This window comes from Grus americana, chromosome 23 (genome assembly GCF_028858705.1).
Source record: "Grus americana isolate bGruAme1 chromosome 23, bGruAme1.mat, whole genome shotgun sequence".
Lineage (NCBI taxonomy): Eukaryota > Metazoa > Chordata > Aves > Gruiformes > Gruidae > Grus > Grus americana.
Window position 1 is genome coordinate 3,764,124 of NC_072874.1, and position 14,264 is coordinate 3,778,387.

Sequence of the window (14,264 nt, forward strand, 5' to 3'; positions counted from 1 at the left end):
AGAAAAAAAGAAAAGGAAACATTTTATTTTTTTTTTTTTTTTCAAACAAGATCTGTAGTAAAGTCAGTGGCATTTCCATGCCCAATCACATACACCCCAAAAAATATAGAAATAACTTAACTTGAGCTACGGTTCAGCAGAGACAAACCAAGAGGGGCTGAGCAGCAGGCAATGCTGCTGGACCCAGACCCACGCTCCAGCAGAATCGGGAGCGGGGGGCTCTCCCGAACAGGCACCTCCGCGGCGACCCGCACCACTAGGAAATGCTCTGGCACATTTGGGTAAAGCCACGGCCACCCCCCCACCCAGCCCCGTCCCTCTCACAGCACGCAGGGGGGGCAGCCACAAAGGTCAAGGCAGCAGAGATGGGCCAGTGGCTGAAAAATGATATTAAAAAAAAAAAAAAAAGGCATAAACCACACGGCAGGCACTCCTACCCTCGCCCTGCTCCTGCCGCGGGACCCAGGCACTTCCCATCCCCAGTCGTGGGGGGCTGGGTTGGGGTCCGGCTGTGGCAGGGGCCACGAGGAGGAGCGGCGAGGGGCTGTGTGCACCCCCAGGCACGGAGGGGGTGTCCCCATGTCACCGCAGGCATCGAAGGTGGCAGAAACACCCAGGCCAGGCAGGAACCGCAGCCTTTCCCCCGCCCTTCGGACCCCAGCACGGAGGGGGGACGGGATGGGACGCACACTCAGCTGGGGGGCTGCCCGACTGGGTGACAGGATGGCCGGATCCTTCCCACCACTCCTCCAGCACCCTCCTCGGGTGCGAGCCAGAGACGTGGGGAGGGGGTGGCAGAGCGGCGTCCCCACCGGCACCTTCCAGCACCAGACCCACAGAGCAGGGGCAAAGCCCACGATACGCTCCGGTGGTCTCTGGCACAGGGACAGCCCCTCCGCGGCGGCAGTCTGGGTGCCAGGACGTGGCACAGAGGTGTAACGCCAGCACCGCGTGGCGAAGGCGGTACCCGGGGGCATCCCCATTTGGCTTCGTTCGGGCTCACCCCCGAAAAAGGCACAGAGCAGCCGAGCCCCCCCCCCCAGCTCTGCCAAACCCAGGGGAGCACTCCAGGGTCTTCCCGGCACTGACGGCTTCTTGGGGGTCCCCTCTCCTGGGACGGGGGGCAGGGAAGCCCCCCCCTTTCCTTCCACAGCTCCAGGCCCCTTAAGCAGGGAAACAATATTCCAGCAGAGTCTTTAGGGCACCAGCTCTCCCCTGGCCTTTCCCCCAAACCTGTGGCAGGAGGAGGAGGAGGAGGGAGCAGCAGCCAGTCAGGTCATGTAGCGGGTGACGGCTCTCAGGGCGTAGAGCAGAGCTGCCTGCATCCGAGCCTCCAGCAAGAGCAGGTTGATGTGCACCTACGCAGGGAGAGCAGGATTAGGGCATGGGGGGGGGGGCTCAGCACCCCACCACCACCCTACAGCGAGGGGAAGGGATGGGGCAGCACCTTCTCCGAGTGCTTGAAGTGTCTCCAGAACTGCGTGTACATCCGCTTGGTTGTCTTCTCCGGGTAGCAAGCCACCGTCTTGATGTAGATCTTCAAGCTGCGCTCCAGGAGCTGGTTCACCTCCCCGTAGTCGTAGTCGTCATAGCTGGGGGAGAGAGGAGAACGCGTCACTCCAGGCACAACCCCTGCCTATTCGTACACCCCCAGAGTCTTGCCAGACCTAAGCCGAGCCTAAGAGCATCACTTTGCCTTAGTCCAAGCAGCAGCATCACTCTCACCAAGACCCAGTCGCAGGCTCCCAGGCTGGACCCAGCTCACGGGCTCTACCCAGGGCAGAAAACAGGCTCCGGCCGTGGCTCGGGGACCTACCGGATGCCAAAAACACAGTGGACGTAATTCCAGATGGCCCTGCGCAGCATGGACGTGTCCACGCCGCAGTGCATGGCGATGGTGTTGTACGTCAGGTTGTAGACGACCTGGAACTTCTCATCCAGGAGCTGCCCCACGTCGGGGTAGAGGCGGTTGATCAGCGAGTAGCCGTGGTCCTCCCAGGTGTAATCCTGCCGGAGAAGGGATGCTGGGGTAGGGGCTTGATGGGGAAACGTGGGGTCCCTTCTCCATGTCGACCCCCCTCAATTATCAGGATCTGGTTGCGCTGCTCAGACAGCTCCAGCCTGGTCCCAGCCCTTCACGCTCTGCACCCACGCTGTCCGTGCAGTGCCAAGACCCTGGGAAGTGCCCCGCTGCCCCCCCACCGAGACAAGCAGGACCTGCCACCCAGCACCCTGCCACCCAGCACCCTGCCACCCAGCACCCTGCCACCCAGCACCCTGCCACCCCTTCCCCACCGGCTGGCACGGGACTGCGAGCACCCACCTGCGCACGGAAAGTGGGGGGCGCCTGCTCGCCCCTCCGCGTGAAGTCCTTGTAGCCGAACTCGGGGTCCTCCACGAAGCAGAGGACGTTGGACTGCGGGGAGTGATCCGCAATATCTGCAAGGCATCACCGCGGCGGCCGTGAGCGAAGCAGCGTGACCCTGGACAGAGTCAGCCCCGCACCTGGGGGATGGATCCCGCTCCTTCCCTCCTCCCCCGTGACCTCCCCCCCCCGTGGGGACCCCGGCCCCAGCCAGCTGCACCCCTGCACCTCCTCACCCGAGGGAGCGACCAGCAAACTCTCCGTCTTCTCCAGCTCAAAGCGCGTTGCCATCTCCTCCTGCGTGACACCCTCCTCCTCCAGTTGGCTTTCCTGCAGCAGCTTCAGCCTCTCCATCAGCACCTCCACCTCCTGCATGGCATCTCTGCCCTGGGCAAGCAGAGGGCAGAGTCAACCCTGCCCCACGTCGAGCAAGGTTGCAGAGGGGTCGCAAGCAGACGGAGCTGCTCTCTGCACACCCACAGCTCTGCTGGCACCTGGAGCAGCCCCGGGGCTGCTCTAAAGAGCATTTGTCTCCGGGTTTGGCCAGACCCTGGCTGCTCCCGTGCTTCATCCTGGGAGCCAGGAGGAGGACGCTACCGCACAGAGGGTGCTACTGCACAGCCCTAAAGCATCTGCTGTTCCCAGTTAAAGCCCTTGAGGCAATTCCCAGGGGAAGGGCCATGAAGCAGTCGAGCACCCCGCCATGCCCGATCTTCGCACCCTGCACAGCGAAACCCCCCCCTTCCCTTACCGCAGAGCCCCCCGTGTTGTCATCAGAGGCAGGGCTGCTGTCGCTGTGGGGTGAGGGGGGCCGGCAGCCATGCCCCCCATCCTGCTCCTCCTCAGGGTTGATGCCGCAGCCGAAGACGAAGGAGGCGAGCGAGTGGTAGTGGGTGAGGAGCACCAGGGCTTGCACCAGCTCCGCCAGTGACCAGCTGTTCTCCCCCGTCTTCAGCAGAGCCTGCAAGGCACATGGGGTTGGAGAGACCCCCTGGGCCGTAACCCCCCCACTGCACCCCAGAGCCGGGGTAAGGCAAGGGCAGGGAGACAGGAGGGTGTTTGGGATGCGCCTCCCCCAAAAACCAGCCGCTGTTGACAGGACTGTCCCCAGCCATGGGGGACAAGTCACCCCTTCCCCATCCATCCGGAGCAGCGCAGACCCTGCGCCCCAGCTCAGAGACTCCCTCAGCCCTGAAAGGGTTAAACGTGGGGGGGGGAGTGGGGGTGCAAGCGGGGATGTGGCCCCCAGGGTCCCACCCCCAAAAAATAAAGTGTGTTTTGAGGGGCAATCTGCACCGAGCTCTCACCTCGATGTGCTCCTTGGTGATGAGCCAGGGCCGGTGCGCCAGCAGTTTGTTGATCTCATTGAGGTTCCTGAGTTTTTGGGGGGCACAGTGCAGCCCCTGCAGCCATGCCGGGTTGCCCCCCACCTGCAGGAACTCCCCTATGTGCAAGCCCACCAGGTAGGAGCACTGGTGCCGGGCTGCTGCCTGCGGGGAGAGCCGGGCAGTCAGCCCCCAGCACCGGCCAGGGGACTCCCAACCCTGCTACAAGCCCTTGGAGAATCCAAGGCAGACAGCCACACCACCCCCCCTGTTCCATCATCCTTGGAGGGCTTTCCCTGGGGAGGAGAGTCCAGACAGGGGTTTCCCCCCCGCCCCCCCCCAGATCAATGCTGGTCCCCAGGGGCTCTAGAGGGAAGGGGTGCTGGGGTACCCTGGATGTGCCCCATGGGACCAACCCCAAAGGAGCTTCCAAACCTCTGGGACCACAGCTCCAAGGGGGACCCCAGCTGTGGGGTCCCAAACACCTTCCTGCCTCCAGGCAAAAACCTGGCAGAGGACCACACGTCCCCTCCAGGGACCCCCCCCACCCCAAGGGACCCCCATCCTCACCATGATGGCGATGTAGTGGCGCTTGTGGTAGGGCAGGGGCCCGTCCATGCGCAGCAGGAGGTACTGGGTCTTCCAAAAGCTGCTGAGATACTGGGGGTGCAGCCCCATGACCATGGTGATGTTGTCCACCCTGCCCTCCGAGACGAAGGCCTCGATGAGGAGCTGGCGACGGCTGCTCTCCGCACCTTCCTGCAGGATCTGCCGGGACGGGGAGAGGAGGGAGAGGAAGGCGATGAAGGGCAATGAAGAGCCCCCCCACTCTTCACAACAGCCCCCCTAACCTAGAGGGAGGACATCCCCCATCCCCCTCCCCCCAAATCAAGCATCGGTGGCCAGCGGGACCCAGGAGCACCCATCCCCACATCGATGCTCACCCCATCGGAGGTGCCCAGCCTCTTCCCTGCCGCCCGGTACGGACACCGCTGGCAGCCCCCGCTGCCCGCCTCCCCCCTCCCGGCCCCGGGGGGCAGGGGGTGACGGGGGGTCTCCATGCCAGACCCCGCACAGCCCAGCCGACTCAGCCCGCGGGTCAAGTTGTTTATTTGGGCGCTGGTGTGCGGCAAGGAGGAGATGGGGCTTGGCTCCCCCTCCGGCCTCTCCACCCCCACCGTGGTGACGAAACCGTGGCGTTATCTCTGCCGAAGGAGGAACCATCTGGGACACCGATGCCGGGTGCCGAGATAGGGCTGAGGGTGCCGGGGCACGGGGAGCCCCGGGGATTTCAGGGCACAGTTTTCGGTTGGGGGGGGCAGGGCAGGACAGAGGCTGCATTTGCAGCACAGGGGAAAGATGAATGGGGAAACTGAGGCACAGGCAGGGCAGGGATGTGGGGCAGGAAAACGTCAGGGTGAAACAACACAACTGCTCCCCCCGTTCTCCAAAACAAGACACTCCCCCGGTGTCACAGGGATACCCCAGCTGGGTGACCCTTCCCCATTCCACCCCCGCCCAGGCACTAGCAATTGGGGGGAGGGGGGTGTGCACGCAAATCCTTCCTTAACAGCCCCCCACCCATGGCAGCGAGGGGCGGAGGAGCCCCCCAGCAGGTAGGGACGCACCCACCCAAGACCATCCCCACCACTCTTACCTCTTCCAGGGGGATGAAGGCGCTGGGACCCCTCCCCAGCTGCTGGGGCACCTTCATCCCTCTGTCCTAGGAAAGAAAGAGCAGCAGCTTTAGCCCGGCACCGGGGCAGCCAGGAGCCACCGAGCATCCCCGGGACGAGCGGCTGCCACCGGCGGGACGAGCAGAGCGGCACGGGAAGGGGTGACGCAGGGGGCCGCCCCGCACGGGCCACGGGGACACGCGGCCATCGCCCCCGCACCCTTGCGTCAGGCCGGGCAGCGCCTGATGAAATCAGGCGGAGGTGTTGCTCTGCACCCCCAGGAGGTGTGACACGCTGGGACGGCGCCAGGACACCAGAGCCGCGGCATCGTGAGCCAGGAGAGCGGAGACGCTCCCGGTTTACCACGTCCATGGGAAAAAAAAAGAAAACCAGAGCCCAGGGGGGTCCTGAGGGACGGCGACGGGTCCCGGGAGCAGCCCGGCGCTGCGGTTTGCAATCACCACCATAAATATGACGCCCGGGGTTCCCGCAAACCCTCCCAGGCACAAAATGCCGATAAACATCTCCACCAGCTTTTTTTTTTTTTTTTTTTTCCCCTTCCCAAATCCGTTAACCCACTTAAAACAGAAAGAAGCCACCCAGTTCAGGTTAGCCGCTGCTCGCCGCGCTCCAGGCACGGGGCTCAGCAACTTTTTGACACCCTCCCCCCACGCTCCATCTCCCCAGGGGACAGCAAGTGTTCCCCACCTATATTTCCTCCAAGCAGATGATTTTTCTCCCCTTTGCCAGAGGGTGGGAGCCCGGCTGTGCCCAACCAAGGTGCACCCAGGAGCAGCGATGGGGATGCTGCGAGCACCAGCACCCATCCAGAGCACAACGGGACCGGGACCCTCCCGGCCCTTCTGCTGCAGGGATGCAGCAGAACCCGAATCCACCCTTCCCTGTCCCTCTTTTGCACCACAGCATCCCATCAGCTTGCAAGTTTGCAGTCGTGCAGGGGAAATTTCTCTGCCTGCATCAAAGCAGCACCCACAGGTGCCAACCGCAGACAGGGGGGACGCAGCACCCAGCCGCGAGAGCTAAAACAATCGCTCCAAAACACCTACAGAAACCCCAGAACCTGCTTTGGGGCTGAGAGAAAAAGAGGGTGGAAAAGGGTTTGAGTGCTCCCACCCCTGGGAAGGGGGCGAGAGGGAAGGGGGGGGCTGGTGCACGGTCCCCTCAGAAACAGGGGGGATGCTGTGCTTGCGTGAAACCAGGACCGAGATGGGGCAGCGGTAGCAGAAAGGGCATTCAGCAGACAAACGCCCACAGCATCACTTCCTCCAACCCACGCTCTGGATACAGGTGGCGGCAGTGGCACCCAGTGCCCACCCCAGAGGAAGGTGCTCAGGGCCCCCGCTCCGGGTGGGGCAGCGCTGACCTCCTCTTCCCATTCCCTGCAGAAATTCCCGGGGTCCCTCCGCCAGCAGGAGCTGGGGTGGCCCCGTTGGGCTGGGACCCGTCCCTGAGCACAGGCTGCGCCCGGTCACCTCCGCTGGGACTTTTGAAGGAGCCCGGTCTCAAATGTGCAGGCAGGATGTGAGCACAGGGTCCAAATCTGCCCGCCCAGGGAGCGGGCAGGGTCTCAGCCCCCTGGGATGCTCGTGACCACCCTGCTCCACCCCATGGCACACGTCCCCCGTGCAAACCCGTCGGGAAGCAGTAGCGCCACGGAGAACCCGAGGCAGCAGCAACTGTGCCCACAGCGTCAGACACAGCAAAGCTCCCGCGGCCCGGCCGGAGGGATGCCCGGCCGGTGGGGACCCGCACCCTGCTCTGCTCCGGGTGCAGGCAGAGACGCGGCCGGGAGGGATGCACGGGGCAGGCAGCAGCCACCGGTCACCCCTGCTTGTGCTGCTGGGGACACGGAGGGAGCTGGGCACCGGGTGAAGGCAGCGCCAGCCCAAGTGAAGCCTCGAGGCATGCCTGGTCCCCTGCCAGCCCCCAGGACCCAAAATAAATGGCTCGTTCCTCAGGGACAGCAAGGTGCTTCACAGCTGGAAGCGGGCAGCCCTCGCTCCCGCAGCACCCGGTTCTGGGTGAACCGACTGTGTTGGGTTTGCGTGGCAGGGTTTTGGTGGCGGGGGGGCTACAGGGGTGGCTTCTGTGAGAAGCTGCTAGAAGCTCCCCCTGTGTCTGACAGAGCCAATGCCAGCCAGCTCTAAGACAGGCCCGCCGCTGGCCAAGGCCAAGCCAATCAGCGCCTCTGTGATAACATATTTAAGAAGTAGAAAAACACTTGGAGGGAGAGAGCTTTTGCAGCCGGAGAGAGGAGTGAGAAGATGTAAGAAACTCTGCAGACACCAAGGTCAGTGCAGATGGAGGGGGAGGAGGAGCTCCAGGCGCCGGAGCAGAGATCCCCCTGCAGCCCGTGGTGAAGGCCATGGTGAAGCAGGCTGTCCCCCTGCAGCCCATGGAGGAAGGATGAGGGGGTGTAGAGATTCCACCTGCAGCCCATGGAGGACCCCACACCAGAGCAGGTGGAGGCACCTGAAGGAGGCTGTGGCCCGTGGGAAGCCCACGCTGGAGCAAGTTCCAGGCCGGACCGGTGGACCCGTGAAGAGGGGAGCCCACGCCAGGGCAGGTTTGCTGGCAGGACTTGTGACCCCGTGGGGGACCCCACGCTGGAGCAGTTTGCTCCTGAAGGTCTGCACCCCGTGAGAGGGACTCCATGCTGGAGCAGGGGAACGATGAGAGGAGTCCTCCCCCTGAGGATGAAGAAGCGGCAGAAACACCGTGAGATGAACTGACCGTAACCCCCACTCCCCGTCCCCCTGTGCCGCTGAGGGGGGGGAAGGTTGAAGCTGGGAGTGAAGTTGAGCCCGGGAAGATGGGAGGGGTGGGGGAAGTGTTTTAAGAGTTGATTTTATTTTCTCATTCCTCTACTCTGTTTTGCCTAGTAATAAATTAGATGAATTCCCTCTCTAAGTTTGGTCTGTTTTGCTCGTGACAACAATTAGTGAGTGATCTCTCCCTGTCCTTATCTCGACCTGCAAGCATTTCGTTATGCCTTTTCTCCCCTGTTTAGTGAATGAGGGGAGTGAGAGAGCGGCTCTGGTGGGCACCTGGCCCCAGTCAGGCTCGACCCACCACACCGACCAAAGCGGGAGCAGCACCAGGGACCACCTGCAAGGCGTCCTGTCAGCCACACTGCACCCAGGCGAGTCCCAGTGACCCCCTTTCTCTCTTCCCCGCATCGCTTCCCTCCACCCACGGCCACAGAGGCTCCCCGGGGTGGGCAGGGCACAGCCACCCCCACACACATCCTGCAGCTGCGGGGAGGCGTGGGAAACCCACGGCATCGATGCAGAGAAAAGCAAGCACAGCAACAGCATTTTCCAAAACCAAGAACCCTTCCAAGACCAACACCACGCACCTTCCAGCCCACCAGTGACGGGGAAGCTCAAAGGGCAGCTCTGCCCCCAAACCTGCTCCCCCCCCAGCGCTCAGCATCCAGCATCGCACCCAGCGCCATGCTCCCAGCCTCCTGCAACCGTGCAGAGGAGGCCGCGGCGAGGCGGCAACGAGGGTCCACACTGCCGGGATTCACCTGCGGGAGACGCGACATGTCACGGGGACACGGCGGCAGCGGCAGGAGGGTGCCCAGACACACGCAACCGGGGATGCCAACGGCGGGATGGCACGTCCCACTCTCCAGCTGCGGAGCAGGGAGCTGCTGCTGCCCGGGGTCTTTTTCACGGTGCCCTGTGACAGGATGAGCCCCAGGGCCGTCGCCCAGCTTCAACCGGGAGAGACACCCGAGAGCTGGAGCCAGGCACAGCCCCGGTGACAGCGGGTGTCTTCTGCCGGCTGCCTCCAAATCACTACTGAGGTGGCAGGTGCAGGCCGGCACCCTCTCCAAAGCGGGGAAGGGGTGTGGGATGGCACGAGGTGACCACGCAGCAGCTGTCAGTGTGGCCACACGCTCTCCACGTGTCGGACAGCGGGTCGCGGCATGCCGCGGGCTCTTGCTGGCACCAGGCTGCAGCCACCCCAGCAAAGCAAGCAGTGCCTGCATCCAGTGGCTCCGAATGCTCCGAGCACCCGGGATGCTCCTGCCCTGAGTCACCACGGAAGTGAGACCGGGGTGACAGCGGGAGCAGGCTCGTGCCATCGCTGCTCCGGGTGCTGAGCTGGCTCCACGCTGGCTGACTCAGGGTTTGGGGAGAAGGAGCTTCTCTGGAGCTCCAAGAGGCTCCCTGGGAGGAGACAGCAACAGAGAGACCCCGGCAGGCAAATCCACGGGACACGGCCAGGGCGACTTCTGACCCTGAAAGCAGCAAGGAGCCGGGGAGTCGGGCCCACCCCACCACTTTCCAGTGACAGCCCAGGGTGACCTTTGAAAGTGCATTTTAACCATCCCTATGCAGACACTCATTATGTTTTGCTGCATTAAGCAATCCTCAGGGGTGCTGCAGTTAACCCTCGCCGCACCGTGTATCACCTCCTGCTTCTGCTGATGGGGAAACTGAGGCACTGAGGCGATGCTCTGACTCGCACCAGCCACGCAACCTGCTCCCAGGGTCCAGCCAGCACGGGGCAGGTGGAGGGTCTCCACAGAGACACCGGGGGAAGGAGTTAATCCCCTGGGAACAGGAGTGTGCCGAGCACCGAGGCTCCCTCCCCCCCCCCCCCCATCCCTGCACTGGTGCCAGTGCTTAGTCAGGTGTTGGAAAATCATTCCCGATAAGGCGAGGTTAAACAAACACCATTGCAGCCACCTGGCAGAGCAGGTTTGCCCCTCGTAACCGTGCTCCTGCCAAAAACCAGGCAGCAGGCTGTCCCTGGGCCGCACCGGGGAGGGCGAGAGCAGCGCCGGGGCTCGGCCCCGCTGACGCACGGAGCCGATGCGTGAGCGCAACCGCCTTGGCAGGAGCTGCCCCTGCCGCACCCCCAGCCAGACCCACTCCTGGAAAGGCAACCAAGCTGCCGTGACGCTCCAGCAAGGACAACGGGATCCCCAAATCCCACCCCTGCCTCGTCCTGAAAACCTGAAGAGGTTTCACGGAGAAGAGCAGAGCTGCCGCTGAACAGGCAGCCCTGCAGCTCTGCAAACCCCGCTGCACAGCGCGCAGGAACAAAGCCGAGGTGCTTTCACGGCGGCTGTAAGCGTCCCAGCCCACAGAGTTTCAGCGGTACCTGCTAGACACCGGTGGCATCCCCACCACCACCGTCCTTCCCCCAGCCTGCTCGAAAGCACCGACCTCAGGCTTCAGCTCATGCCAGGACAAGCGCCGGAGGGGAGTCCCCGGCAGCACTGCTGTCTGGGGTCTTTCCCACCCACCATCCTGGGGTTTCCAACTTCCAGCCCGTGTCAGGAGTAACGATCCCTGCAGGTACACCGAGGTGGGACGGCTATTTGGGGAGCCACCAACTCCCCACAAGCAAAGCCCCAAGTTGCAGAGCAATCCTGCTGTCCCTGGGGAAATCTGAGGGGAACGCAGGAACAAGAGGAAAAACTGCAAGTTGGGGGGGTTTTTTTGTGAGGAAAATAGGTCTTACAAACAGAGGCATTTCCCAACTTTTCAGGAAACTCAGCACATTGGGGGGCTGAAGTTGCAGACCAGTCCGATTGCCTGGGAGGGACAGGGAGGTCCTGCAAAGTCCTGGACACCTCGGGACTCCAGTTTTGCACACAGGAGTCCAAATGCAAAAGCCCCGGGCAATGCCAGAGCTCTCCCGTAGCTCTGGGTTATCCGGGGCATGAAAGAGATCCTATGCCCGGCCTGGGAACTGCAGCACGAGCCGAATGACTGGACGGAGACCCCAGAGCCCCCCAGCCTCCCGCCAGCTCCGCACCACCAACCCCGGGGGGCACGTTGCATCGCCAGCCCCTGCCTCAGTTTCCCTTTGCCTCCCTGCCCCAGTTTCCCTTTGCCTCCCTGCCCATACCTGCGGGCAGGACCTCTGCCCAGCTCCCACACACATCACAGCTCCTGGAGAGCTCAGGAGACCCCGAGATCGTCCCCGTAACAGGACAGGGCCACCCATCCCCAGGAGCCCTTATTTTTAGGCTCACTGCAAATCAGCAAGAGGGTTATTTTTGCAGCCCGGCCCCGGTTCCTCCGCCCGGCCCGACACGTCCCTGCTTCTCCCCTCCGCACAGCCGGCCGAGGGGGGGATGGCCCCGGGCGGAGGGGGACAGCGGTCCCGGGGCGGGGGGGGCACCACCAGTCCCTCCCCGAGGGACCCCCGGGCGGGCTGCACAGCACCCGGTCCCATCCCGGGGAGGGGGCGATGCAAACCGGGAGCCCCTGGGGCAGGCGAGCCCCGAGCCGAGCCCTTACCTCGCCGCCCCGCCGGACCCCGCAGCCCCGGTACTCCTCCAGCCCCGCGGGGCGGCACGGCGAGCCGGCCACCAGCATGGCAGCGCGGGGGCTAGGCGGCGGGCATGGCCCCGGGACCCCCTCGGGCTGTGGAGCGGCCCCGGGCGGGGCGGGGGGTGCCCGGACACCCCCGGGCTCTGGAACGTTCCCGGGTTCCCGAGCGCCCCGCGCCCGCCCGCCTTCATAGCGCGGCGAGGGGAGGGCGGGGCCGGAGTCAGCCACGCCCCCGACCCGTCTCGACCAATGGTAACGCGGAGGCTTGGCCAACACGCACACCCCCGTCGGCCAATAGGGAGCGGCGGCGCGGGGGGTGCTGGGGGTTGTAGTTTCCCGCGGGTTCCGGGAGGGGGGATCGCCCCGAGCTGAACCCGGGAGCCGTGCGGGACCCCCGGGCTTGCAGCAGCGTGAGCCCCCCGCCCCCGGCCAGGCACCCCGCCTCGCACTGCCTGCATCCCCTCTGCTCCGAGAGGAAGGACGGGTTCCCCCCGCGCAGCCCTGCTGCGGCATTTTCCCCAGCCTTCAACACGGGGAGACACGGAAAATGTCTCCTGGGGCCAAAGGGAAAAGCAACCTCATGGCAAAGGCACTCGAGGAGTCTGCGCGCGTTTACGGGCAGTGGTATTTGTCCAAAATCGCTGAGCTGCCCTGGTTCCCCTGGTTCTGTGCGGCCACAAGCAACCACCGTGTCCCCCCTCCTGCCACCCCAGCACCCCCCGATGCCCCCCCAGCTCTACGCGGTGCAGTTTGAAGACCCCCAAGAGTTGCAGAGAAGCTTTCCCTTCCCATCCTCTACGAGGCATACAGCCCTCCGTCAGATCCCGTCCATTTGAATAACAAACACCGAACCCAATAAAAGAAGGTGAAAGAAGGAGAAAAAAAAAAAAAAAAAGAAGAAATAAATCCCACAACCACGGGTGGCCCCAGACAGCAGTGCTGATAACAATCTGGCGCTGCTTGACAGCCTGCACATGGCAAAGTCCAGCAAACGGGAGTCGCTGCACAAACAACTCAGGTTTTGCCTGGCAACAGCCTCCTCCCGGCTCCAGTCCTGAGCTCCTGCCAATTAAGCGAACATGTCAGCGTGCCTCGGCAGCACGGTGCTGGCGGCATGGCCAACGGCCGGCACGCCACGGCACGCTCGCGGCTGCGCCAGCCTCTGCAGAGGGGAGAGGACAGAGCGAGTTTCAAATGCCCCCCGGTCAACTGCTCCTTGTCCTTGTCCCCTTCCCGGTGCACCGCAGCCTGCAAACACCCTGTGCTATTTTCAGGGGTGTTTTGCAAGCACGGCTCTGCGCCGAGGGTGTGGGGTCTGGCCGGTGTTCGGTGCGAGGACGTCGCCTCCTGCTCGCCTAGCGCCGGCCACCCCGAGGTGTTTGCCTCTGCGTTAGCACTTGTGTCATTTGAGAGGAACAATTTGGTTTTTTAATTGCATCTGATCCAAGGTCCAGGTTGTTCCTGCTCCGAGAGGAACCAGCCCCACGCTCCCCTGAGGCCAGAGGTGCCGTTTCAGCCCCCGTAGCCCAGGTCCAGCTCCATCGCCTGCTCCTTTGGCCCCCGGAGCTGCCTTATGCCGGGCAAGAGCCAAGATGCTGCCTGGTCCCTGGCCAGCACCGGGGCTGTGGCTACCTGAGGCCACGAGCTCTGGGTTTGCTTTGGCTGAACACATCAGCCTGGAGATGAAAAGCCGTCTCTTGCTTTGCAGCAGCAAAGGCAACACGGTGTAAGCAAAGCAGAGGGGTGGCATTGCCTCTGTTCTCCCCTTTCTGCCCCCCCCAGAAAGCTTAGAGAGACCTGGGAATCCCGGGGCCATGAACGCGCATCAGGCCGTGGCCCAGGGGGAGGGATAGGCTGGAGATGCTGCCAAATATTTAACATAAAAATATCCCATCAGAAGACACCGAGGGCCATGCCAGAAGGATGTTTGTCCCAGAGCCGGCTGGGCTGGCCAGCACCACGGCCCCAGCATACAGAGCAGGGGCAGGAGGGGCCGAGCACAGCCAGGCGGTCGTCGAGCCGGGCAGTGCACTCGCTCGGCAATAAAGAGCAGCACGCAATCCCCCATCTGCTCCGCAGCCCCGGGTCAGGCCCCCCCTGGCCGATTAGAGGAGCCTCAGCACTTTTCCTGGCCTGTTTGCAATGCTCCTGCCCACGCAGCGGCCGGCTCAGGCTGTCAGCAGCATCTCCCCGCCATCGACAGCAGCCTGGCAAAAGGAGATGACCTGCCGGTACCTCTGAGCTGCCGGGGGCTCGTAGCCTCCCACGCTGCGTGCCAGAAACGGGTGATACCAGGCAGTACCAAAGCAGCTCCAGCATCTCAAGTCCTTCTGTGCTACAAGCCTCACCCAAAGGCGCTTGAAGTGTCACCTTTTGTCCCAATTTGAGCTGGGCAGCGCTCGTTCTCCAAGGAAATACAACTGCAGGAGGGCTAATTCACAGGGGATTACCTGGGCACACGGCAGCTAGGCTCATTACAATATTAATCGGAAAAAGGGTGGCAAAGGAAAGGCAGTATTTCCTCGAGAGAGGAACCCAAGAGCTGAACCCAAACACCCCGTTTCCAGAAACACCA

At 63.4% G+C, this 14,264-nt stretch overlaps 1 protein-coding gene across 2 annotated transcripts; it reads right to left on the reverse strand.

Moving 5' to 3' along the window:
• Positions 1-9: 9 nt before the first annotated feature.
• On the reverse strand, positions 10-11,881 carry SESN2 (sestrin 2). Of its 2 annotated transcripts, XM_054802592.1 has the most exons (10): positions 11,657-11,881; positions 5,348-5,413; positions 4,261-4,458; positions 3,673-3,855; positions 3,117-3,326; positions 2,602-2,752; positions 2,324-2,439; positions 1,817-2,007; positions 1,448-1,592; positions 10-1,358 (listed from the first exon to the last, which is right to left on the reverse strand). In XM_054802592.1, the coding sequence occupies exons 1-10, from the start codon at positions 11,732-11,734 to the stop codon at positions 1,272-1,274; spliced, it is 1,425 nt and encodes a 474-aa protein (XP_054658567.1). In that variant the 5' UTR covers positions 11,735-11,881; the 3' UTR covers positions 10-1,271. The 2 variants fall into 2 exon arrangements, with proteins under 2 accessions (XP_054658567.1, XP_054658569.1); XM_054802594.1 differs by lacking the exons at positions 5,348-5,413; positions 11,657-11,881 and adding an exon at positions 4,635-5,054.
• Positions 11,882-14,264: the final 2,383 nt, after the last annotated feature.

Bases quoted from the DNA above. Each gene is read 5' to 3' on its own strand.
- SESN2 (XM_054802592.1), bottom strand. From the start codon at position 11,734: ATGCTGGTGGCCGGCTCGCCGTGCCGCCCCGCGGGGCTGGAGGAGTAC. The intron at 4,459-5,347 runs GTAAGAGTGGTG...CCGTCCCGGCAG, and splicing joins CCTTCATCCCCCTGGAAGAG to ATCCTGCAGGAAGGTGCGGA. The intron at 1,593-1,816 runs GTAGGTCCCCGA...TCTCTCCCCCAG, and splicing joins CACTGTGTTTTTGGCATCCG to CTATGACGACTACGACTACG.